Genomic DNA, 27,380 nt, shown 5'->3' with positions numbered 1-27,380 from the left:
ATTATGTATGCGATTAACTTACAAATAGTTCAATGAAGTCGACGTTCTTCGATCAACTGTTATCACTGTGCTTCTACTTCGACGCATGGCGGGCAAAATTCATATGCTTCTACTTCGATTTGCGGCGAATGATAACCATACTCAATAATCCACTATGACGCGAAGACTTTCAAAACTACTAATTATGAAACAGAAAAAATTCCAAAATTCAATTGCACGATCACAATTTGCTATTACGTATGAATTATCTGACACCATTGTTAGAATTTGATTTAAAAACCGCGCAACGTCCAATCGCGTGTTACCATAAAGTTTGACAAAGTTCGTTCGTTTATAAAAATGATGAATTTACTCGACAAATTTCTCTATTCCGGATACGAGACGTAAATAATTACAAGTTATAAATACTATCGTGTTCGTTACTAATTACTATAAAGAGGCCTTTATCGATTGTCAATAGGCCTTGAACGATATTTATGTACGTTTAATCAACATGGAATATATGATTTTATGAATAACAAAAAAACGATCTACCGTATCATTAGTATCATTAGTTTTACAAATATTTTTTTTAGACGCAACTAGCTTCTTGAACCCAACACAACGTGATATTGAAAGTGCAATTCCACATGAAATTTACTTTCCTGATCATCGAACGAGGACGACCGAGCAAGGCCTTATCACTGCATGACGTTTCAATGAATTTCTTACCAACATATCGATACGATTTATTTGTAAATTTCATCGTACAAAAACGTTGGCAATATCATGTAGAAAACGATGCTTCGAACCCTTAAAAGGGTGGACAATAGTGTATGTTTCTAATGTTCGATGCATTTGTCGCGTTAAAAATTGTTTAAACAAGTAATTATCGTAAGTTTTAAATTTACCACTAACGTCAGTTAAAATAAGATTCTAACACGGCAATATCTAGTATATTAAAAAAATATTTAAAATCCTGTTAGAAGGTTATTACAGTATTCTTTTCCCATATAATACGAAAGGTGCTGTCGTTCGTTGATGTTATAAAAAAAGAGCAAATCGTGTTGAAATCATGGACGAAAAAGTTGTCAGGTAATTAGTAAATACTCTATATTCCGTAATGAACAACGAATAAATGAATACTCGGACAAAACCAGTTCTGTCAGGGTTTAACTTGCTCGTGTTGTAATCTTTTCCAATAACCTGAGATTATAAAAATGGATAAAGGTGATCGTAGTTAAAATAATTATAATATTAGATTAATTATAGAAAAGAGGACGTATGAGAAATCTCCGTACTTTAATTGTAGAATCAGTGATCGAGATACTCAAGTAAACGGATGTTTCTGAAACGAAAATTTTCACCCTAAGTTTTAAATAAGAAGGAAAGAAAATAATTTTTCTAAAACTATAAAAAGCACATTTGCGCAAACAAACGAATAAATAAAAGCAATCGTACACGTAGGAAATCGAATCTTGAATAACGTTATTTATTGACACGAACAGTGATTTTATGAAAAAAAATAATAGTCGTTAAAAGCTTATCCGTAGACTCTAATATTTGATTGATTCGATCCAAAGGGTCATCGACCACGTTGTGCATTTTCTCTGATGTATTAAAAAAGAAAACTTGCGACAAAATTCGTATATGCCAATCTGAAAAGATTCTGTATCGAGAGAATGTAAGCAATTTGTTTAAAATATGTAGTAATCGCTGGATACCTTTAAGTATTCATCGACCTTAATTGATAAAAATTTGTGCGAAACTTGAATAGAAATTATCGAAGTCGATTTTTGTCAGCGTTTTCGAGACAAATACTCCACCGTGCGAAGTCTCGTTCGCATCGTGTCATGTGCTACTGGTACCGATGGCAAAGAGAAAAGTCTTGGACGTTGTCTCCACCGGCGTCGTATGGGGGTTAGTGATCAGGAGACGGTATAAAGCAGAGTGAACATAAGACTCGTGCTCACTAATAACAAGACAGAGGGAGAGCGTGACATACAAAACGATATAAAGCGTCTTCTAACGAGACACCGCGAATTTCCGATTTCCGTATTCGGCGCGATAGTCGCCTTACGTTTCTGGAAATATCAGAGGATCGTTTGCGCGAACGACTTCTGACCTGTATCATCAAAGGTTAATAATCATTCATTCGCGGAAAAACTGTGGAAGTGTGAACAGTGCAGTTTCGTTCGACCGATTGTCAGGTGTTTTATTATAGTGAATACCACGGAAGACATTTTTCTCGGTAAGTGATACCGAATTTCGATCTCCGTTCGGAAAATATCGCGATAACGCTTTCCCGAGTAACGTCTTCTCGACGCAATAGTGAACGAGGCTGCTGTTAAAACATTTAACAAATAACATTAGTGAGTGACAAATTTGTCAATCGCGTGATCGTCGATAAATTAATTTTGTAAACGTAACACCGTAACGTGTTCATTTCTAATAAATTCTTCGAGCGCGAAAGAATTATTTTTCCACCTCGGTCGGCGAATAAATACCGTGGCTCATTATAAATTTGTAAACGTCGGGAGAAAATTGCGGAAAATTAATTAAATATACGGAATATATGTATATTTCCGTTGACCAGCATTGTAATATATTCTCTTTGACCAGCTCTGATTCCTCCGAAAGATCTCGGTAGATACCCGTGTCACGCACGGTTCTGCATTTGCACTCTCTTTTCCTTTATGTCCTGACATTAATGCAAGACGCGTAATGAAAGATGACAAGATAGTTCGTATTGGTCAGGCTACTTAGTTTCTTGTGTTTCAAAGACGTTATCGGTCGTGTGCGTGTCAAGTAAATTTGCTTTGCTCCTGTAATGAACGCGAGAATCGAGCCACGGCCGGGAACATAGACCATCGATACCTACGAATCGCTGTGTACAAGAATTACGAATATGTTTTTCGTCAACTTCAAATTAAATGAAACAGTTAAGTGAAACAATAAACGTTAATGTGGTGAAACATGGAGTGTTTTCGTCGATTTACTATTTTGTGCGCGCGCGAGGAAAATTGAGACTTTAACGCTAGATTTCCTGAACTCGTCGATTTCACTTACAGTTACAGAACTCGTAAATATTATTTATTGGCAATTTCTGTTGAATTTGATTAATGTGACTGTCGAAATGCCCGTAAATCTACTGTTAATTAATTGTCGATGCTTGTTCGCATCGAGATTTATAGGCAAACGGAGATCGTCTTATTAAACGCTTTGCACTTTGTAATTACTAACAAATCTTTATCTCCGTAAAGATAACGCCAAATCTCTCCTTCGCGCAACGCGTCGATCGATTTGCGTATTCTAAACACTTTTGAAAATATATGATATCGATTTGCATGACGTTGATTGGAAATACCTAACGCGAGTTATTCTACCTTCGCGATTTCTCAATCGTGCTTCATAACGTTGCACGCTTCTCGGCGTAAAGGTTTTCGCCTGACCAAACGTTAAAATCACCGGATGAATTCGACTTCAGAACCGCCGAGTGGAATGCACGCGACTTCGACGTTCATCTTAATTTTCCAGTTCCGTACTTTTACGTTAAACACAGTCTGCGAAAGATTAGACGACGCGATTAAAAGTAACGTCTTCGTTAATGAATATTCATACGATTGTAAAGATAGCCGATACTGCATTCATGAATAACGTGACTACCACATTTTAACGCTTTTTAATAATTTTTATTTTCTAGCTTCTCTATCAAAAAGATTATTTTACTAATTCTGGATTTATCAAAATGAAAGTATTACACAAAAAAAACTGACATCTAACACCAGTGCAGACATCAACACGCATGTTTTTGTTAATGTATCTATTAATGATTGCAATATATGTGAAAGAAATAGTAATTAATATCGTATTAATCGAGGTAGAAACAATTATGAAACGGACTTAGTTCTTTATAGCGATAAAAAGAATTGTATTACTATATGCTATACGAGTGTCAACATCTATTAAATCACTAATATACAAAAGAAATTATAATTATTTCAATTTGTAAAATATACAGTCATGGAATTTAAATGTGCAAGAACACGAAACATGCAATCAAAAGTGAATCCTTTTACTTTCCGATTGGTAAAAAGTTTGCGTTCGATATTCGTAATTAATTTGTACATTTTTAATTAATTGACGCTCAATTTTGCCAATTTTATTCTTTCGTTCTAATGCTATAGTAACGATCGTCAACAACACGCATACATATTCAAAAATTGTTAATTAGTTTAACATTCAGTTGGTCGGATCTCTAGTAAGAAACGATCCATTATTCATACGTACGATAAAAGTTCAGAAGCTCCTCTTGAAGCAATGTTTCGTTGCATTATTGCTGCAATACCAGTCGCGATTAACATTGCAAATCGTCAATACACAACGGCGACGGAGATCTACATTAACGCGACGTAAATGCATCTTCGAGCCGTGACTCACGGAGAGCCATTGGACAGGGGAAAACGAAAAAAGGACAAAAATTAAGGAACAAAACCCCCGAATTGAGGAAGGAAAAAGTTATTCCGACCGGCGCGCAAACACAGACTTAAGCGTCAATAACTTCGACAAACTTCGCGGCGAGGCGTTTAGAAGTTGTACATGCCTTACAGTTAAATACCGTGTTTCGTACATCCAGACAGGAATTTCAGTTAACGTTTCGACGAATCATGCACGACACAACCTATTAGCGCTTCTTTATTTTGGATCTTCCTGTTCTATTCATTCATGGAGAGCAAATACGTATTTTTAACAGAACGTGTGTACTCGTGTTCTTACACTAACGAAAAGCATTTGTAAATTCAAATCGCTTCGCAAAAGAGTGCATTGTATTTCGGCAAATACAAGCAATGTAATGCTTATCACGAATATGTGAAAAATTAACTCCGGCTGTAATTATGTTAATTTTCGAACATCGAAGCTTCGTTTACTTTTGCATACGTTTACTGGTACCTTTCGAATCGATAAAGTACGATCCTTATCGCGTAATTAATGCTTTTAAGTGGCCCTAAATTGACTAATGGAATTGAGGTAGAAAAATATCGATTAAAATATATATATATATATATATATTCGTTTCTGTTTCAGGATCTTGCGATCAAGGAGACGAAAAAAGACGAGTAGGGACAAGTTAAACAAATCAGGTCATAACCATGAAATTGACGATCCCACTACAGCAATTCAAGAGTGAGTAATCACCTGCATGCGTGAACGTTAATACAGTGAACGTGTTAAAGAGAGGGAATATAATAATCCAGAATCTAACCCAAAACCATCGATAAATGTTCGTTTCGATGTTAAAACGTGTTTATCAATCTTTGATAAGTTGTTCGGGCACGGTATTTCATAATTTAATTACAAATACCGGAGGCTCTTGCTGCATTTGCGCAACGTACTTGGAAATTTGAATTATAAAGCGATGCATGTAAAGTGTTAGCCTAAAAAAATACATATTAGATGCGGACAAAAAAATATGGCGAGCATCACATAGAATAAGACGACAAATGTCAAGGTGCCTATGATTTACCGCGCATTAACTATCGCATATTGCCGTAAGGAAGAAGGATAGTTACATGTAAATAATCGTTTGAACATTTTCCTTCGATAAACTAGTTTTACGTAGACAGAGGCTTCGTTTTTTCGTTTTTTTACATATATATTATAATCTGAATGAATAATTCTTTGTATCAAGGAAGACCTGAACTGAAAGTAGAAACATTTATTGTAAACAAAAACATGTTTGCATCGATCGTATTCCTATTCCAATAAACATTGACGATAAATATAAATTTCGATTATCATTTTTAAGTTACGATACTGAAACCACTGATACGACGTCCCAATATAAATCAAAGTATTTTTACCCGGAAGCTACTCTATTGCATATTCAATAGTTTATTAATAAGTATATTTGTATACTTCTAAGGATAACATTTTTAAATCTTAAGGACGTACAGCTTTAAGAATGCCAGTTTTGGGATTTCTAAACAACTATAGCCTCAAATCGTTGATTAAGGAGTCATTCCACTTCTCGGTGAAAAAAAGATGCAAATTTGATTTTATAAAATCATAATTTGAACCTTTGGAAATAATATAGAACTAATCCACGACGCTTAAAGCGATAGTGCAAATATTAACGTGAAACCACGTTTTTATATCAGTGCCCCAGATAACACTAATATCGTAAATTCGATTTCGATAAAATTTAACTTAAAAAAGAAAAGAATAAAACCATGAAAGGTAGACACAGAGCTTGTTCTTAGAAACAACGCCATTTTGTTTACTCTCGTCTAATGTATAATAAATATTTTTCCTGTGTTATTACATGTTTTATTCGTAGAACTGAGACCGCCAAGGTGACGTAACCCCTTAACGAATCCTTGTATAAATTATCAAACACAGAATCAGGGAATGGTCCAAATATACGGAGTATCAAAGAACATTCCGCCAAGGTTGTCTGTTGCATATTCGTTGGTAAATTCAACTGATTTCGAATCCGACAACGCTAATCACGTAGGAACATCCCCGTAGAAAGACTAGAATTTCGGCTATCCAATGACACGCATTATTAGCATATTTTCTGAATACGTTATCGTATCGTATATACAGGGTGTTCGGCCACCTCTGGCAAAAATTTTAATGAGCGATAGTAGAGGCCAAAATAAGACGAAAATCAAGAATACTAATTTGTTGATGGAAGCTTCGTTAAAAAGTTATTAACAATTAAATTCAAAAATTTCAAATCGTTCTGGAAAAATTATTTTCGGTTGCGGGGGTCAACTACAATCATTTTTGGTGAGTACACATACCTCCGAAATCCTATCTACTTTCGAGAAAAAAAATCGAGTAGGTGCTGAAATTTTTCGGCGAAAAAAAATTTTTCAAATCGTTTTAAAAAAATTATTTTCGGTTGCGGGGGTCAATTGCAATCATTTTTTATCATTACACATACCTCCGAAATCGTACGCACTTTCGAGAAAAAAATTCCTTACTGAAAATCCAATTAGGTGCCTAAATTTTTCAACGGAGAAAAAAAATTGCAAATCGTTGTGGAAAAATTATTTTCGGTTGCGGGGGTCAATTACAATCAGTTTTTGTCATTAGACATACCCACGAAATCCTGCCCACTTTCGAGAAAAAAATTAGAGAAGGTGTGAAATTATTCGAGAAAATTAAAAAATTGCAAATCGTTGTGGAAAAATTATTTTCGGTTGTAGGGTTCAATTACAGTCATTTTTGGTGAACAGACATACCCCCGAAATCTTGCGCATTTTCGAGAAAAAAATTCAGTAAGAGCGGCACTTTAAACGTTAATAACTTTTTAACGAAGCTTCCACCAACAAATTAGTATTCTTGATTTTCGTCTTATTTTGGCCTCTACTATCGCTCATTAAAATTTTTGCTAGAGGTGGCCGAACACCCTGTATATATTTATACAATCAAAGAAAGTTGCCGTAGCTGTTCAAAAGTCTCAGTCATCGATCAATTTCGTTGTATATTATTTAGTATTCCCTAATTACACAACGCAATCACGCACAAGCTTTCGTAAAACATTACACATATTTAAGGGAAGTCATAACATTGTATACGTGTTCGTGTATAAATTAAATACCTCGTGTTATGACTGTAAACGATTCTGTGTATCCGTTAAGTGGTCTAATAAACAGCTAATGTCTTGTAGACGAGATAACCTTCCATGTTCAATATGTAATTTCATTCTTTCAGCGTTAGAATGTTTCCGCGCTCCCTTATCGCCGGGTATACTTTTAACTTTTATCGCGACGCTGGAAAAATCAGTTTGAAACTCACAACCTTGAACTACAACTGGAATAAATCAAACTTGGTATGAGTACGTCGCGATGCATTCGTCCCGTTCGTGTTATTAGCAAATACCAAGCACGTTACTTCAAAGTAAGCGTTTCTTCATGCTAATTATGTTCCATTAACTTCATTTTTTGCCTCAGTTTCGATGAAAAATTATGATCATCATCGATATTTTTTTTTTTTTGTGTGAAATTCATTTTCAGCTAATTTTCCCGTCTACGTAAACAATGTTTTTACGCGTTCTCGATTTGTCCTTATAATATCGGTAATATTGTTAATTCTTTAATATAAAACTTCGATAGAAACTCTATACATGTACATTACAACTATTTCTACGTACTTGTTTTTTTATAAAATTGTTTTAATAGTAATAAAACCACGAATGTCGAAGGGTGTAAGACTTTCATTATAATAATAGACGTTCTAATTTTTGATCGTGAGTAATCGACGAATATTGATCGAGAAACGTTTCCTATTCGGCACACGTGACGGAATTAAAAAAGTAAACGACATTTGTTAGCCGCGACAATTATAAGATCAAGCGCAACGACATTAACATACCGCGCTTTCGCTATGCCATTACAGCTTGATGCACGCGCTATTTTGATATACAAATACTTAGTAATAGACGGTGACAGCACGTGCTACGACTGCGTCCTGTCATAAAGGTAACATGAACGCCGTGATATAATACACATCTATCTTGACATCGAGGCGTTAAAACGAAAGCAAAAAATAAGTTATCGAAGAAACGAGGAATTAGAGTCAAGTTATTGCAATCCTTGCTTTCTCATATTTATAATAAATAAACTGTCAAAAATGCACCGGTTTAATATCACTCTGTCATTCGAATCTATACAGAAATTTAGTTGCTTTTTTTCATGTGTTAATTTATTAAGCTTTGATATTTGGTCACGTTTTCGAGTTTTTCAACCTACTGTGTGCATCGTGAAACTTTTGCACACACTTTGCCGTTATTCGTATGTTATAAGACAATCTTAACTCGTAAATAATCGTAAATTGCAGCGCGGACACGCGTAGAGATTAACCCGTAATCGACGAATACTTAAAGGAAAAAAGAAAAAAGTACGCGTCGTTAAGTGTGTCCTTACTTAACCAGATCGCGTCGCCATTAAACCGCAATAAAGATCCTGCAACTGAAAGTAAAAGCCAATACCGAACAGCCAGTGAACCGGCGCTACGTGACGAAGCAGAACAATTTTTTTTTTCCCCCCCATTTCGTTTGTAACCGATTAAATCAACGATTTTGATTGTAAACAAGTCTTCTTTAATTGATAGCTATCGAATAATCTGGAATTTGAGTCAAGGTGAACCGGTACCTGTGAATCACATAACGTGTCGTAGGGCATGATTGACACCCATCAACGGCATTCGCATTTTGAATTTTCAAATCTTTCCATGGATATCTTAAAATCGTTAAACATTTGCCAATTGACGAGCGTGCGAAATTTTTACATTTGAATCTGCATTGTAATGTCTGTCAAAATGATTTAGAATTATGTGACGAATTAAACGGAAGCTTCAAACAAGTATTAACACTTTGCAGTGCTTGAAACAATTATATTCTTTTTTTTCGCTGTTGGCTAAAGTCAGTAGACGAAAATATTTAATAACTAATAAAGTAGAATTGGAAAGTAAATTGGAAGCAATTTCCTTCGGAATTTTTAAAACATTTTAACATGTCGAAAACCTTATAAGAATTTATACGATCCGGTGAAACTACTAATTACTGGAGTTATTTCCCTCCTGGCAAGAATTATGCGATGTTACGTATTTGATATTTTGTCTTGGTCTATTTTAGAGCTACATTCTAAATTTTGTTGCAATCTCTCCGAGCTGTTTTCCTACAATACGGTTACAAGCAGACACAACTGTGTTGTATTTATAATTGTGCAATAGTTATCTGCTTTGAGGAGATCCATACTTTTGATACGCATATACAGAATCAGAATAGAAATGGTTTAATTGAAATCAGTTTAGCAGATAATCAGACGAATTAAAGAGAAATGAAAAAACAAACGATATATAAACCAGACCTGGTCATTATCCAAATAAATATATTATTTTATTTGAAATAACTATCGCTGTTATGGATCATGTTAAACACGTATCAATTTGCTTGTATTGCAATGACTATGTAAATATCAAACGTATTATTGGCAGGCGTAAGAATGTAAGGTGATAACTGATTTTCAATGCAACGAGATTTACTGTTTTGTCAAGGTATCGCGGGTTTCCATTGAATCGGCCATAAATTGAATCAGACTTTAACATCGCGACGACCTCAGAAGCTAGACAACACGCACGAAAGCACACTACACTATTTTTCCTATTTTCATGGAAAGAGCAGTCATTAAATCAGCAACCTTCGTATATTATGTTCTATCGTGTTTTACGATAGAATATGCGAGAAAGGACTCTGATATAACTTATTACGAAACGCCGCGGAATAATAAATTTATCTGACCCGATCTCGGATGTAAAATATAATTTTTTATCGGTTACTGAATTCACTGATAAATTCTCTTTCAAATGATTTAATATTCCAATTCCCGATTTATTACGCAATTTCTTTCCATTGATTTCATTCAAAAAAACATGATTAGATATTACGTGTTCAAATTTTTCAAGCTAGGATTTCGCTTTCAAAGAAACGAAAAAGTATATTATAAATGCCGTCTGGTTGAATCTAATGCAGCGTGAATCTAAATGAAGTTATATGGGATAGCGAAGCAGTTCACAAACTGCATTTTAAACTGGACTGCTGGAGTGCTCACGATACATAACAAATTTTTAAGTTATTTAAAGCTGACTATTAATTTTTCCTGTTGCAGAGTGTATACTACTGTTCCTCCTGGGCACTAGTTGCAGCATCTTGGCATACATATTCTATATAATTCATCCTGTGAAAGCAATATTAGAATATGTAAGTGTTCTCAAACTTTACGCAATTTAACAAAATTTTTTTGTCCATGATTCGTTACAACAATTATGAGCACATGTGTTTCAGAACCTGCACTTAAGGCCAAATTCGCTGATTTTCAATTTATGGAGAAAACCACCCATCAATGTATACATTCAAATGTATATATTTAACATTACCAACGAAGAAAAATTCCTCAAAGGCGAGGAAAAATTGAAAGTCGAAGAAATTGGACCCTATGTGTATCAGTGAGTAACGTAACATCTATAGCAATAGCATTATACATCGATTATACCAGCTGAACATTAATAGAATACACATGGCACAGTAGACTGCACAAGTACAATTATAGCTTTACTCAATTTGTTTTACCGCGTTTAATGTAGCATTTGCAAATGTCAAACATGAAAATATTTTCCAAGCAATTAAATCCATACTTTTTATACGTGTTTCGCCAAATAATGTTGCACTCTTAGTTTGTCAGCAAGTTACAATTTATTATCTCCTCGACATAATTTATGTATGCACACACGACTTTAATTGCGCAAATATTTCGCGATTTCTGCTTTCAGGGAAATCTTAGAAAATCAGAATGTCACGTGGCACAATAACGGCACGATTTCGTACATACCTAAAAGAACGGTAGTGTATGTCCCAGAAATGTCTGTAGGAGATCCAGAAAAGGATTTGGTACGCGTCCCAAATATACCCATGTTGGTAAGTGAATTTCTTTTCTTTCCACGAACCCTTCTTTCGCAGTTTAATTGAATTTATGAACCATTTTTATGCAACTTATGTTTCTCAGAATATTGAGTTGTGTAATAAATTTATCCACGTTTTTTCTTATAAATATATTAAACCCTGCCAATTTGACGTAAAACTCGATCAATGATATAATTTGCCATTTTGTTTCGTCATCTGTTATTTAAAAAAAAATTATAAACGAAAATAAAATTTCTGGTCTGCAGACCCCTCAGGTTAAAAACCACTGATCTAATCGTTACTGCACTTTGCAAAGGTATAATTAAGGAAATAAAACCTTTCGTGCCATTGAATCATGACGCGAGTCATTCATAACACAAAATTGATGATAATCGTCCGACATGCGTCAAAAGTACACAAAAAAGTAAATGCTGCGCATTACAATACTGTCTAAACGAGAAATAAATGCAAATTGATAAAAAAACTACAAGCTTTAGTATTACAAAACGTATGATAATATATTCATCTAATTTGTAATATTAAATACTATGCTCGAAATTATGGATTTTATTTTTAATAAATACTTGTAAATTATATTTTAATAAAGACGTATAACGAAGCATAGTTATAAAGGAAAACGTTATCACGTATTGAATGACAGAAGAAGAAGTCCGACAGTAATATATAATTTATGGAAAGTATCTATTAATTTATTAGCAATTATCGCGTCTCGATAATGTCTGGACATTAATATGATATGACGAATCCTCATCAATTGCCATCGCTAAATTTGCATATGGAATACTGTCTATATCAAGATTTTTTACCACTATTTTTTGTACGCCCACTTCTGTCAACTAGTTATTTTCTTTTATTCGATTTCCGAGCGCATACTAATCATACAAGAATAATTATAAATTAAAACTAGACTACAATTCACGGATTGACGAATGCAAACTCGCATTATTTACCTCGGATACAACGCACGGAACGAACACAATTATAACTGTAACAATCTTTAGATAATAAATATTTTGCAACGATTACTATACAATTAAACAACACGTGTTCACCTTTTTATTGTCATCGAATAAACACCTAGGAACACGATAAAGTTGCAGTATCATCGTGCCGCGGTAGTCGTAATTCGTTTTTCAAGGTTTTCTTCCTTGAGGAATAATTATTCATAGTTACTTCAAAGTTTAAAAAAAAAATGACGTTAATGATAATGTAAATGTAAGGAAAGGCACATTTACGCACCAAACAATAATTTGTCGTGATCGGTGTACCACTATAAGTAGAAACGTACTACAAATCTAGAATCAAAGATCAATACAAGCAGCACGGATGTACATAAATAGAATTCACTGAATGAATTACCATAACAATTACATTTAAAAAAATTGTTTTCTTTAAATTGCACGCCCGTGATTACTAGTAATATTTTTACATGATTTGTAGTGTCGCGTCGTCAATTGCGCTTCTAATCTCATAAAGCTGGTAATCAAAGTAGAATAAGTATTTCTATTCTTGCTCTTGTTTTCACGCTGTTCTTAGGAATTATTAAAAATATCTGTGAAATTGATAGAATTCTATTATCACATTCGAAAAAGTATTTTACATAGAAAAATCGCTGAATTGATAAACAGAAATCGAAAAGTAGTGAGTTTATTAGATCCTTATAACAAAAGAAAAAGGGTGCTATACGACCTCGAATATAAATGCTCGAGATATACTGAAACAGATGGTGCAACAAGTCTCAAATTGGACTCTAAATGTTTACCTGTTAATTTTGGTCTTACTATTGATTTACTGAATTATATCTTTAAAAATTAGTATCTATATTTATAGATATTGCCAAATATTGTGATCTTCCGTGCTAAGAAATTCTAGTATTTTTGAAAAGTGTTTTAGCAAAATAGTGACGTAGTACTCTAATGAAGATGCAACTTGAAATTTTTTATCTGATAATTTAAAAAAGTGTGAAACTAAAACTGATTACAGGGTCTATCTTCGACATTGCACGATGCCGGATTTTTCGTAAATTATCCTTGGGCGAATCTAGTTAATTTGCTGAACAGCAAACCTATTCTGAACATCACCGTTTACGATTATCTTTGGGGCTACGAGGACACTCTGGTTAATGTAGCGAGCACCGTCCTGCCAAGCTTCATCGACTTCCGGAAGTTTGGTTTACTCGACAGGGTAGGTAATCAGTTTATAAAAACTTGTATTTATAATGATTGTGACGACGAGCGATTCTAGATATCGGATCGCAAAAAAAAATGGAAGCTGTGATGCAGTCTCCAAATGTTTTTTATCGTTTGACGGAATACGTCAATCCGTTCTTTGAAAATCTATTAAAGAAATGTTTACGAGATCTCTAAAGACGCTATCTTATTGTTAGATAACGAGTAAAAAGTAAAAAATAGTCCATTAAGTAATCACAAATTAGTTCTGTTTGACTTTTACCACGAACATAATACGTCATTTCAGAACATAAGTGATGTTCATGCGATAATTTGTCAGGTGTATCTTATTACTGGTTTAAATGCGTCTTCGATTCATCTAAATAATTATGATAATTTGTCAGACGTAGCGTGATACTGGTTCTAACTCGTCTTTGATTTAATTAAATAATGATCCGTATATCCTTCGTAGAAGTCTTTGTCTATGAAAATAATAATTAAACGCAATGTTATCTCTGTGATCGATTGGAAACGACTTAACGAGGAGTTATAAAATTTGGCAAGTACTTTTCGAAAGGATCAAAGTAGGACATAAAATTTCTGAATAATTAATTGAAATGTCAAAGGACCGTGGTAAATTTGGCTTAACATAATTATTCAATCAACTCGTCGTATATCAAAAACAATTTATGTTACCTAAATGCGATAAATTTTTCGGTAATCTGTAATCTACGATAGAAATAAAACTGAAAGGGTAATGTCCGTCTGTGAGCGCATCGGTTGTAAACTCAATGCAAGGATACAAAATTTTTCAGTTATCTTACGAGAAGATCCGTGCAAGTTTTAGCAAATTCTACTCTTACAGCTTTCTGCGTAATAAATTAAAATTGTCCAAGGGGGCCTACGAAGAATTTCTCAACTTTACATAATTATTCAATCAACGCGACGTATCTGAAAAACGATTTATGCCGCACAAGTGCAATAAACATTGCAACAACCTATAGAAGCTTTTGTTCAGCGATTGTTTACAAACTACAATCAAGCTGCGTGTCATTCGGTTACACAGAGTCGCATAAAAATAATTTTACACGCATCGGTAATTTTGTTTCATTAACAACGCTCACGTACGGCAGAACCCGTTGAACAAAGAAACAAGTATTTGCTGTTTGCAAACATTTCTCGGCGCAAAGTGGAATTTTTGTTACCGAACATAAATTTTCAGAAACACTCGTGTGTCCTTGCAGTAAAATATTTAGACACACTTTTGCACGAAAGCATATAGACAATTTTTAAAGGAATACGCAGATAAAATAGTCGATTCGACACGTTTACACACTTTTTAAACCACTTCGCTTTATCAATATAATCGGTAGTATAATAAAACGTGAACGACCAAAATTATCATTTATGTTTGTGATTTGCATTTACAAGGGAGCCACGAGACGTGTTATTTTGTCGCATAGATTTTAATAAGGCTTCGTACACAGATAGAAAATCGAAAATCATTTGATCTTTATTTAGCCGTTTATTTAAATATTCAACAATTTACGAGGCATTAATCAACAAAGAACATAGTAGCTAGTGTGCTAAATATTTACGACATCACAGGTTTTTTCTCAGTCAGAACACATCTTATCTAGATTAATGGTCGATAAAATGTTTCTGTTTTATAACGAGGTAGACAAATAATCGTACATATGATAAATACTAGAAAAATAATTTTTTTAAGGAATGTAATTGCTGATTATTCCATCAATTACGACGAAGAGTTTATTTTAAGACTACTTCTTGCCTACATAAGGGAGAGGTCTGAATATTTTTACATTTTCTATAGTCATCGACTTTTAATTACATAAAAGAATGACAAAATACAACCGCAACAAATACAGGACTTATATGAACAACTTATGTTGTGACAAATCCAAGTAATAAGTAAATAATTCATGTTTTCATTTACCCGTCACTTCAGGATCGGGGTCTTGGCCGACCAGATCATTTTATGTTTTGTATAGATAGCAGTAAGGTTTCCCAAACAAGAATAAACGTTTCCTTTTTGTTTCGTTTATATAAATTTTCTCATCTAGTCTCAACAATGTTTAAGAAACTAGAAGCGACTCTAAAGAACGGATCTACTTTCACGTGCTTTCATCTATTTTATTTATCCAGACACAGTTTCGAGTTTCTTAAATAGTTTCGGTCTAATACAATAATTTTAAACATTGTAGGTAATTTATCAAGAACGCGATCGCGTACGGGGCAGATTGAAAAAAATATTCAAGGAAAATGACAGGGTAAAGCACGATAATTAGTCACAAATGCAGGCACGAGCTTTAGACCATTAACTCGACGCAAATATACGAGTTTAGAGCTCGCTCGTATTGCGTACGAGTTAAACTATCGACGTTCAGAAAAACGACCTAAAAAATGAAGGAAAAAAAAGATATACCGGTTATTGACACAACCAACTAACCTTGTCCACACATGAATCGACCAAATCATTTTAAATTTCCTATTGCTAAACACACCTGCTCGCGTGAATGATACGCACACGCTTCCGCGGTCTGAAATCGCGATGGCGAACGGAGTAACGTTCTACACACGCACGGACAAACAAACGCGACACTGCACCTCGGCGTTTGTACCTGCATACTCGTGCCAGGACTGTACCGAACTCGACAGTTTTCGCAATTATTTCTAGCAGTTGATCCTTTCACTGTTTACGCATACGTTTCAGGGTTCACGAGGTTAGTGTCAACGACTCTTGCACACACAAAAAAACGATTATGACAGACACGCTACCTGTTCCCAAGCTGTTGGCGACGTTAAGAGGGTAGTCCGATAGCAGAGAACGGAAACTCAACATTTGCGTACTAATTTGAACAAAAGTAATATAGGATTCTCCAAAAAGTAATTGCATTTGAGTCTTTTATAAAAAAACAAAAACACTAATCGACAATGTACAGGCGATTTTGTTCGATTACATTTTACCATCGAGCCATTGTGGATTCGAGCAACTTCATGATTCCGCGTTCAAAAAAGATCTTATCTAAATTTGGTATCTGGTGAATATGGTAAATGAAGGACAAGAAATACAATTACCTTACACGTAAATCTAATTATTATCAAACGTCTACTCGTTTCGCAAAAGTTGCTAGTTTTTCGTTCGTATTTATACGATTTAATATGAATTACTTCCTAATTTAGCAAGCCATTAAAGTTCTACTACAGCCAATTCAATCTGCAGCAAATAGAAACGATAGGGTTGTTAGTAGAGTTGAACTGATTTTTTTTTTAATCGGCCATTAAGTGGTTAACCGTTCACATATATACTAAACCCGTGGTTCTTAATGTCAGATACAGTAAAATTCCGATTGTTCGGCATACTAGGGACTGGGGCAATGCCAGAAAATCAAATATGCCGGATAATTGGACTATACCTACATATACAGGGTGTTCGGCCACCTCTAGCAAAAATTTTAATGAGCGATAGTAGAGGCCAAAATAAGACAAAAATCAAGAATACCAATTTGTTGATGGAAGCTTCGTTAAAAAGTTATTAACGTTTAAAGTGCCGCCATTACTGAATTTTTTTCTCGAAAATGTGCAAGATTTCGGGGGTATGTCTATTCACCAAAAATTACTGTAATTGAACCCTACAACCGAAAATAATTTTTCCACAACGATTTGCAATTTTTTAATTTTCTCGAATAATTTCACACCTTCTCTATTTTTTTTCTCGAAAGTGGGCAGGATTTCGTGGGTATGTCTAATGACAAAAACTGATCGTAATTGACCCCCGCAACCGAAAATAATTTTTCCAGAACGATTTGAAATTTTTGAATTTAATTGTTAATAACTTTTTAACGAAGCTTCCATCAACAAATTAGTATTCTTGATTTTCGTCTTATTTTGGCCTCTACTATCGCTCATTAAAATTTTTGCCAGAGGTGGCCGAACACCCTGTATATGAAGTAATAAAAACGACGAATTGTGCCATTTTTATGGGGGTTTTCTGAGTTTACGAGGTTAAAAAACAAGTTTTCGAATATTCCTAGAATTTCTAAATATTCTTCACCAAAATACGCGTTGTTTGCATTCTAAAACATCAAAATCCTTCAATCCGTGTAGGAATTATGATTTTTTAAACATATGCATGCAAGAAAACATTTCTGGTCACACATTATATTTTTGATAAGAAATTTTTTTCTCGAAAATGCGTAGGAATTTGGGGGTACGTGTATTCACCAAAAATGATTGTAATCGCCCCCTGCAACTAAAAATAATTTTTTCAAAACGATTTAAAATTTTTTTTGTTCAGGGTAAGCAGACAGTTACGGCCAGACATTATATTTACAGTAATGAATTTTTTTTCTCGAAAGTGAGTAGGATTTCGGGACTACGTCTATTCACCAAAAATTATTGTAATTAACCCCCGCAACTGAAAATAATTTTTTTAAAAAGATTTAAAATTTTTTTTTTTCGCCGAAAAATTTAAGCTGTCGATTTTTCTTAAAAATCCGTTTTTCATTTTTAATAATTTTGTTTGACACGCTACGAAAATTTTGTTTAATACTTTTTTGTAGGTACTCATGAGCTCTACTTCAAAAAAAAATTTCATTGAAATATATTCACTATTATAGAAGTTATGGACATTTGAAAATTGGACCATTTTTATGAGATTTTTCTAACTTTACGGAGTTGAGAACCAACTTTTCGAATATTTTTGAAATTGCTACATATTCTTGGTCAAAATACACGTCGTTTGCATTTTGAAACATTAAAATCCTTCAATCCGTTCAGGAGTTATGATGTTTTAAATATATACTTCAGGGTAACATTTCTGGCCTTAGATGATATTTTCGGTAATGAATTTTTTTCTCGAAAGTGCGTAGGAATTCGGAGATATGTCTATTAACCAAAAATGATTGTAATTAACCCCTACAACTAAAAATATTTTTTTCAGAATGATTTGAAATGTTTTAATTCTTCCGAATTTAGACACCTACCTCCTGTCGATTTTTGTTTTTAATAATTTTGTTTGACGCTCTACAGAAATATTGTTTAATACTTTTTTGTAGATCTCCATAACTCTACTTCATAAATAAATTTGAATCAAATACACTCATTATTGTAGAAGTTATGGTCCTTTAAAGATTGGACCATTTTTATAGGATTTTTCTCCCTTTACGGGGTTAAGCAACAACTTTTCCAACATTTGGCATTATAAAAGCTATAACACTAAAATAAATTCTTCTATTCAATTTCCTGAAATCATCATTATGTCTCGTACAGAGAACTTAGAAGCTCTCTTAGCTAATTTATTAAGATAGAAAGAACAGAAATTAACATTCATTGGAAACTTTTAAATGCCGATGGAATTACTTCGTTAAGGCGTAGTTAAAAATATTAAAAGGCGGGGGGTTTTATGATTATAAGAAATTATAAGGTTGGCGGTGACAAATTATTCCAATTAATTATAATCCTGTTCGCGGAGACGATCAAAAGATGCGTTAAGAATCTTATTGCACGTTCGATTGATTTCATTATCGTTTCTCAACTATGGTAGGATTCATTTCTTGGCATTTTGCAACTCGATCTTTTCACTCGTGAAAGGGATCCAGTTAGACACACTTCGTGAAGTCCATGCAGGATAAATCTGACTTTCTTGTCGACTATCCTCTCGTATTCCGCGTATTTAGTTTCGTTTCTTTGCTTTATCTATTGTGCTCATAGATTCGTTCACGCTACAATTAAATCTACATTATCCAAATGTGTAACTATCTGAACATTCTATTGTTTGAACGTCTACTATTTGAGGATTCATAGGATTCTTAAAATTGCATTAAAATATAATTATTTTAATAAAGAAACGTATGATTCACGTACAGATATACGACGAAGGAGAGAATGTCGTCTTCATGAACGTCGAGGGTAACAAAAATATGACTGACGAGAATGGACGTTATCTCAGTATCGAAACGTACAATGGCAGTCCAGGATTGGCTCAATGGGGATATAATGAACCGGAAGGAAACGAAACACACCCAGAGTAAGAATGCATGGAATTATCATAATCGAGAATTTCCATCGTGTGAAACAATGTGAACCGGTCCGTATCACAAAAATATTATTAATAATCACTGTGAATCGTTCGCGTTGCAGGAACACGATCTGTAATCGTGTTCAGGGTTCCACCGAAGGAGAATTGTTCCCGGGGAATTTAGATAAGCGCACCGTATTCAGAGTGTTCAGAAAATCGTTTTGTAGAGCGATACCGATCGTTTTCAAAGAGCAAGTGTTGCTGGAAAACGGATTCGAGGGATATCTCTACAGCATGTCGGACGATTTCCTGGATCCGCCGGATCAGAATCCGGAAAATAAGTGTTTCTGTAGTAAGTTGAAGAAATGCCTGAAGAAAGGACTTTCCGACATAACACCATGCTATTACAGTAAGTATATCATTAATAACAATATCATAAATAAATAAAAAGACACCTTTGCATTCGAATACAAATAATTGTTAATGTGAATTACATTATTTATTACATTGTCAAGAAAAAATGATTTTAAAAAATTCTGATGCCTGCGTTAGAAAGAGTATTAATATAGGTGTGCCACAAAATAAAACAAGTTAAAAATCGTTGCAATAAAAGGTTAACTATGAATCGCACGAATTAAATATCGTATTACAATTTTGACAAAAAAAAGACTCACCAAACGTTGATTTCCCTGAACTCCTCGAATTGCCAACCCACTGCTTATCGAGGTCTCCGCGTAAGTAGCGCATTTAGCATCCTAAACGGAATGGAGGAACTCCGCCAGCGAACCTCCGCCAGACTGGAACATCAAATGTCTAAGTTTGAACTTTACAAACAGAGTTTACAGTGCGAATGCATGCTTAACATTATTACAGAAGATTTTGCTGGTCTAATAATTTTATGAAAAGATCTCTTCCCTGAATACGTTTTAGGAAATAAAATATAATTCACAAAACGAATATTGATCGTTTATCGCTAAAATCTATCCTACAGCCTATCTTGAGTTCTCTGATACTTCAGAATTCTTCCACGTGGGAATAACAAGTTACTTCATAAAATTGATATTTGCGTACGTAATCATTCTAATTGTACACAATCTTGCATCGCTTACAGGTATCCCAGCAGCAATGTCTCTGCCACATTTCCTCAATGCCGATCCAAGTTTACTCGAAGGAGTCGAAGGCCTCAATCCCGACCCCGAGAAGCACACCGCGAAGATCATTCTGGAACCAGTAAGTAACCTTACAAATGAGTAATGAAGCAGTTTGCCTAGAACGTTTATCTTCTTATCGGATTGCATGCTTGTATCCTTTTGTTCAGGAAATGTGCTAAATTTATTTAATAACGGGACATTTAAATAATAACACCTGAATACCTCCGTTATTCTTCTACGAAAAAGCTAGAATAAAGGTATACAGTTTAAATTTAAGGTCATTGATAATTCTTTAAATGCTACCCTATAATATGTTTCGATATCCTTGCGAAGCATGGAAAAACAAATCCAACGACTTTATAAACCATACTGTTTCGATCATTCGATCTTGAGAAATTTACATTAATATGTTCTAACATTATCAAACAGTTACTCCGATAAATTTGTACTGAAACGTTTGCTTCCTATCCTATTTAGACGAATATAGTCACACCCTGATTTACGTTTCCTCGACTTACATTGTTTGTACCTCCAGAAAAATTTCTCTTGAAAGTAACTTCGGATCAGATAAGTAAAATGAACATTTCTTGAGATTGAATGATAAGAAACAATATGGTTTATAAGGTCGTTAGATTTGTTTCTTCATACTTTACGGATAGGGGTAAAAAACTTCTCCACCAAGAATCACGAGAGTCCCACTACCAGCCAACCAATTCTCCCACCATTGAACAGCCCGTCTGATTCTATACTAGTTAGATGCCCTGGCGAGCTCTGTGCAGTAAGCGTAGTGGGGGCAAGATCTTCTGCGCACGAGCAGAACAGAAAAGTAGGGGAAGGGACCACACTGGCGCGCAAGCCTCCAATTCGCCACCCCTGATCTACAAAGATATCGAAAGAAAATTATAAATTGCCATTTAAAAATATACCAATGACCTTAAATTTCCGTTGAAAAATGATCCAGTTAACCCCGTTTTTACGATGAGTTACTCCACTACGGTTAACTTGATTTTACAGCAGATTGTAATACTACAATATAGCAACCCAACTCGTTAACTACTAACCAAATCAATTTTTTCAAAGTTTTTGACGTTTCAGGCGTAGAAAATATCTATTATAGTCTTCAATTTCTGAGAAAAGATTGATAGAATCGGTGTTATCGAATGCCCAATCTGAAGTACATATCTTTCTCTTGATCCCTGACATTTCGTACATCACAATAAAATATTTTGTTGCGAATGGCCGGAAATTAATGTGAAACTGGTCGTACGTTGTCGTTTTATGCGTAACTCGGTTTTTGATCGTATACTTTAAAAAATGCAAATCACTGCAAAAGCTTGAAGTCGCCCGGGGTTTTTATCAAGATCACATTCTCCGCGACAAGAAACCCGCCGTATTGCTAAACGTTTCACAAGCAAAAACACGATATGCAAGAAGAACGCATTTGAAAGCCAGTCGAAGTCTGTTAGTTACCTAATCGGACACCGATAACACCTGACTGCCCGTAAAACCAGGAGCATTAACCATTGCCAATCATCGACAACGTCGACCTTGCAAATCGTTTTCAGAAATTTCAGTCAACTCAGACAAGACCATCCGATTCGAACTCCTTTTCGAATCAACGACTAATCGGTTACGTTTTGCCTTCTTTTCCATAGACGATTGGCATCCCGATGAAAGTTAACTCGAGAATACAGGTCAACCTGGTTATGTACCCTACGAAGTACAACCACAAAATCAAGGTTTTCAACGACATGACGATACCATTATTTTGGAGCGATCTGGTAAGTACCTTTAATTATATTTCCATTCATAAGGAAATTTTTATCTTAAGAATATTAGCAGTTGTACAGGGTGTTCGGCTATCCCTGGGACAAATTTTAATGGGAGATTCTAGAGGTCAAAATAAGACGAAAATCAAGAATATCAATTTGTTGATTGAGGCTTCGTTAGAAAGTTATTAACGTTTAAAGTTCCGCCGGTACTGCATTTTTTTCTCGAAAGTGGGTAGGATTTCGGAGGCAGGTCTGTTCACCAAAAATTATTGTGATTGACCCTCGCAACCGAAAATAATTTTTTTCAGAACGACTTGAAATTTTTTAATTTTGTCGAAAAATTTCACAGCTTCTCGAATTTTTTTCTCGAAAGTGGGTAGGATTTTGAGGGTATGTCTAATGACCAAAAATGATTGCGATTGACCCCCACAACCGAAAATAATTTTGTCAGAACGATTTGAAATTTTTTAATTTTGTCAAAAATTTCACATATTCTCGAATTTTTTTCTCGAAAGTGGGTAGGATTTTGAGGGTATGTCTAATGACCAAAAATGATTGTAACTGATCCGCGCTACCGAAAATAATTTTTCCAGAACAATTTGAAATTTTTTTTTCCGACAAAAAATTTCAGCACCTACCCTGTCGATTTATCTTAAAAATTCGTTTTTCATTTTTAGTAATTTTGATTGATGCCCCACAGAAAAGTTGTCGAATACATTTTTGTAGTCACCCATGAGCTCTACTTCAGAAAAAAGTTTCATTGAAATATATTCACTATTGTAGGAGTCATGGCTCTTTGAAAATTGGACCATTTTTATGGGGTTTTTCTCATTTTGCAGGGTTAAGGATCAACTTTTCGAATATTTTTGCGATTTGTACATATTCTCCACCAAAATACGCGTAGTTTGCTTTTTGAAACATTGAAATCGCCCTATCCATTCAGAAGTTATGACATTTTAATGATTCGCATTTTCGGGGAACCATTTCTGACCTCAAATTAGATTTTCGGTAAGCAACTTTTTTCTCGAAACTGCGTAGGAATTCGAGGGTATGTCTATTCACCAACAATGCTTGTAATTGATCCCTGTAACTAAATATAATTATTTTAGTATGGTTTGAAATTTTTTAATTTCGTCTAAAAATTTCAGTACCTACTCGAATTTTTTTCTCGAAAATGGGTAGGATTTCAGAGGTATGAGTATTCACCAAAAATTATTGTAAGTGAGATCCGCAACCAAAAATAATTTTTTCAAAATGATTTGAAATTTTTTAATTTAATTTTTTATTTAACTTTTTAATGAAGCCTTGGTCAAGAAATTGATATTCTTGATTTTCGTCTTATTTTGGTCTCTAGAATCTTCCATTAAAATTTTTCCCAGGGGTAGCCGAACATCCTGTATATGGAATTAGTAGGACAACCGTCTGTGTTATGAAAAAGAAGAATCGTCACATTTTAAACTATCTTGAAAGTTCATCAAGTAAGCAAATTCAAACTTGATTACAATTGCTGTCTTTTTGTCCTGGACTGGGCGTAATTTATTATGCAATTCGAACCAGGTTTGGAACTTCATATAAAAGAGATTACAAAAGTAAATTGACTGTTCGTCCAGGTTTTACTGGAGGGCTCGTTATTAAGGTTGATCCAGTAAACCTTGCTCTTATTAACGGTGTTGAATCAGTAATACATTAAGTTTCTGAAATTGGTTACACGAAACCACTTCGATGACTACGTGAATATAAATTTTAACAAACACGATTAATAAAAAAGACTAAATCCTTACGAATCCTGATCTTGAATCCTTAAACAATATCAGTGACACGGATATTCTAACAACGGCCCCGTGTGAACTATGCAATGTTATTTTTATCAATTTTTATTAAAAGTTAAAATGATCAAAATAATCTTCAAAATTCAAAGGCACGTTTATTTAAACTAAGAAAAATTTTGGTAAAATAACGTTTTATAGTGAGTTCCAGTTTAACGATACAAGGTCACCGAAGGCGTGTAAAGGTCTCAAGGGCATATTGAAACGATATTATCGCCCATTAAGCTGAAATTTGAACCACCTATTACGCAATGGGCTGGTAGACGGTACGCTTTCAAGGTCGTTTTTACTGTACGCATCTGATTTCCAACGATCTTGTGTGACAAGTCATTGAACTTGTCTTACGAATGATACAACATTCCTTTTAAAGAAACGAAGTTGACCTTGACACCTCTACGTCTTTACCTGAAATGCAAATATTTCGACGTCCTTTTTCGGATCAAATGCAATTCCCCTATGCGCTTTTAGCATTGGAAAAGACTTTATGTACCATCATGCTTATTATTATTTTTGTGCGTATAAAATGCTGGATTTTCCGTATTTCCATACATTAGAAGAAGATCCGCGTGAAACGCCCAAAGAATTTTTAGAATTCAAAAATCTCACCCCTAAAAATTATAAATAACAAAATGCTACAATTTTAATGAATGTTTAGCAAAGCAAAAAAACGCTTGAAGGGATTAAAATTCAGATAATAAATTTTTTTCGCCATGGGGAGGTTTGAATATCTATGTCCTTGTAACCGTCACTGAGTACTACAGCAACTGTATACCATAGAAATATTCTTATAACAATTTAGTGAAGTTTGACCTACTGGTGTACATTACACATCATGAAGTCGGTAAAACCCCGAAGGTTACGTTATAAGATAAATATCGAGGACGGGAAAGAGGCCAGATTCGTAAAGTCACCGAAGTGGAATTGTTCTGTCATGGCGGACGACCTATTTGACGATCAAAACCACAATTAGACATTACAGCGGGACTACTATAATTATTTATATGGAAACCACTATATCGTTAAAAATTTGTTTGCAGACTATACTTACGATGCCGGACGACATACTTCTTATCATGAAATTGGCCGTTCATGTGCTTCCGATAGCAGAGACAGTAATAATGTGGTTACTAGCGATCGCAGGGGTCACGATGATCGTGTCATCAATACCAATCATGGTGAGGACCATCAATCAACAACAAACACCGCTTCTATATGAGAGGAGGGACAGCACCGATTTAAGGATACCGTTGAACTACGGCCAATACACGACAATGCGTATTTTACCAGCCATCAAAAAGATCACGTCAAAAACCGATCTGTTTAGTTAATCGACCGCCTCTCGCGAGTATCTACGGAGCTAAAGGTCGTACAAAAGTGTTACAACGTTAAAATTAATAAAAAATATCTTTGCATTCCTTAAATAAAAAAAAGACAAAATAATAATAACGAGATAAATGTAAGCCCTCGTACGCGTTTGTCCTCGCGGTGTTTCTCGACTACTTTTAACAGACTCGGAATACGGAGGTATAGGGTGTATTCTACGTTACGGTACACATTCAGGGTTTCGTGCTAAAAATATTCCCTTTGTGGATCGATATTATTCTCCCAGGACGTTATTACCGTGTGCCTCAACCCTTTTTTGATTCTGATTGATTCATAATATTTCAACTTATTTTACTTTTCTTTTCTTTTTTTAATGATAACCTAAACGCATTCGATCGCATCTGCCAAGTTGGGATAATTGAAGCTACACCAACATCGCCTTTTTTTAGGCAGAAAGAGTCGCATAAATGTTAATGATGGATTTAAACTTTGAGGGCATAGATCGAAAAAAACAATGTTGTCAGAGTTAGTAGGGTTTCCGATCTTGATAACGTAAATGATTTCGTCGTATACGATTTTGAAAAATGGAATTATCTTACCCGTAAACTTTTGATATCTATAAAATGTCCTTCCGTTTTCACGCATGCTTCGTATCTTCGTACTTATGTATTATATGATTTAGTGAGTACTATATGCCCTCAAAGTTTACAAACATTTGTTTTAATATTCCGTGTACATTTGACAGATTACCGGGTGCTCCATCTAGGTACACATGTATGTAGCTACTTGTATGGGACTAACCGAAACAAGAATTTCTCGTATAGAAAAAGATTGGAATTTTATTAATTTGCAATCTGACATCTCGTTTACAAGATATAATTGTGTTAAAATGAGAAATTTTTATATTTCGATTTGTCTCGTTCTTTTGTGACATCCTTAACATAAGATGTAACATAATCAACATAACTGCATGTACATAGATAGATATGTATTTACATGCACATGTATAATAAGTTGAAGAAAAAATGAATATTATTGGCAATATACTCTAATGTGACGATACAACAGACGAATATTATAGTTTGTTGAAAAGAAAAGACTTTACTTATATGTATTACTGATTGTGCAATCGCAAGAACAAAAAATTTTAAAGTAATGATCGTTGATGTAATTACATTCTGTTTTCGTTGATGTTGCTTATCGAAATTTAAATTGTCTTGACAAATTTCCGTTTTTCCTTGTAGTATTCGGACGAAACATTTTTATACGTATTGGTGCATTCTGTATTTTATTTACTTTTCAACAAAGATATTATTGAAAAATTTCTACTTTTTAACGAATATAAAAACTCAATTGAATATTCAATTTTACTACTAAATGGATTAGTTGTTAAAAGTAATCGTGTTAAAAATATAAGAATATACTTCAAATTTATAAAATATAATACTTTCAAATATTGTTTTCCATATCACAAATATTTTAAGTAAACATTGAGGGAAATGTTTAGATAAATATAACTCTAACTTTTGGTTAATCTTTTATGATTCAGAGTACATATTACAATTAATGAAATTTGAACAAAAGTTTGGAAAGTTTTTATAGTACTGTAGTTTAAAGATTTTTTTTAATGCAA

At 34.2% G+C, this 27,380-nt stretch overlaps 1 protein-coding gene across 3 annotated transcripts; it reads left to right on the top strand.

Annotated features, from left to right (window-relative positions):
- The first annotated feature begins 1,721 nt into the window (after positions 1-1,721).
- LOC122403296 (scavenger receptor class B member 1-like) lies at positions 1,722-27,135 on the top strand. Of its 3 annotated transcripts, none has more exons than XM_043406742.1 (11): positions 1,722-2,230; positions 5,065-5,163; positions 10,656-10,747; positions 10,832-10,992; positions 11,317-11,461; positions 13,451-13,651; positions 19,524-19,684; positions 19,798-20,084; positions 20,787-20,905; positions 22,482-22,607; positions 25,462-27,135. In XM_043406742.1, the coding sequence occupies exons 2-11, from the start codon at positions 5,130-5,132 to the stop codon at positions 25,750-25,752; spliced, it is 1,617 nt and encodes a 538-aa protein (XP_043262677.1). In that variant the 5' UTR covers positions 1,722-2,230; positions 5,065-5,129; the 3' UTR covers positions 25,753-27,135. The 3 variants fall into 3 exon arrangements, with proteins under 3 accessions (XP_043262677.1, XP_043262678.1, XP_043262679.1); XM_043406743.1 differs by lacking the exon at positions 1,722-2,230 and adding an exon at positions 2,608-2,625; XM_043406744.1 differs by lacking the exon at positions 1,722-2,230 and adding an exon at positions 2,757-2,920.
- The last annotated feature ends 245 nt before the right edge of the window (positions 27,136-27,380 follow it).

This window comes from Colletes gigas, unplaced genomic scaffold, assembly GCF_013123115.1.
Source record: "Colletes gigas isolate AHSC1104 unplaced genomic scaffold, ASM1312311v1 Colletes_gigas_Sc00048, whole genome shotgun sequence".
Lineage (NCBI taxonomy): Eukaryota > Metazoa > Arthropoda > Insecta > Hymenoptera > Colletidae > Colletes > Colletes gigas.
This window is presented reverse-complemented; position numbering and strand designations above follow the sequence as displayed.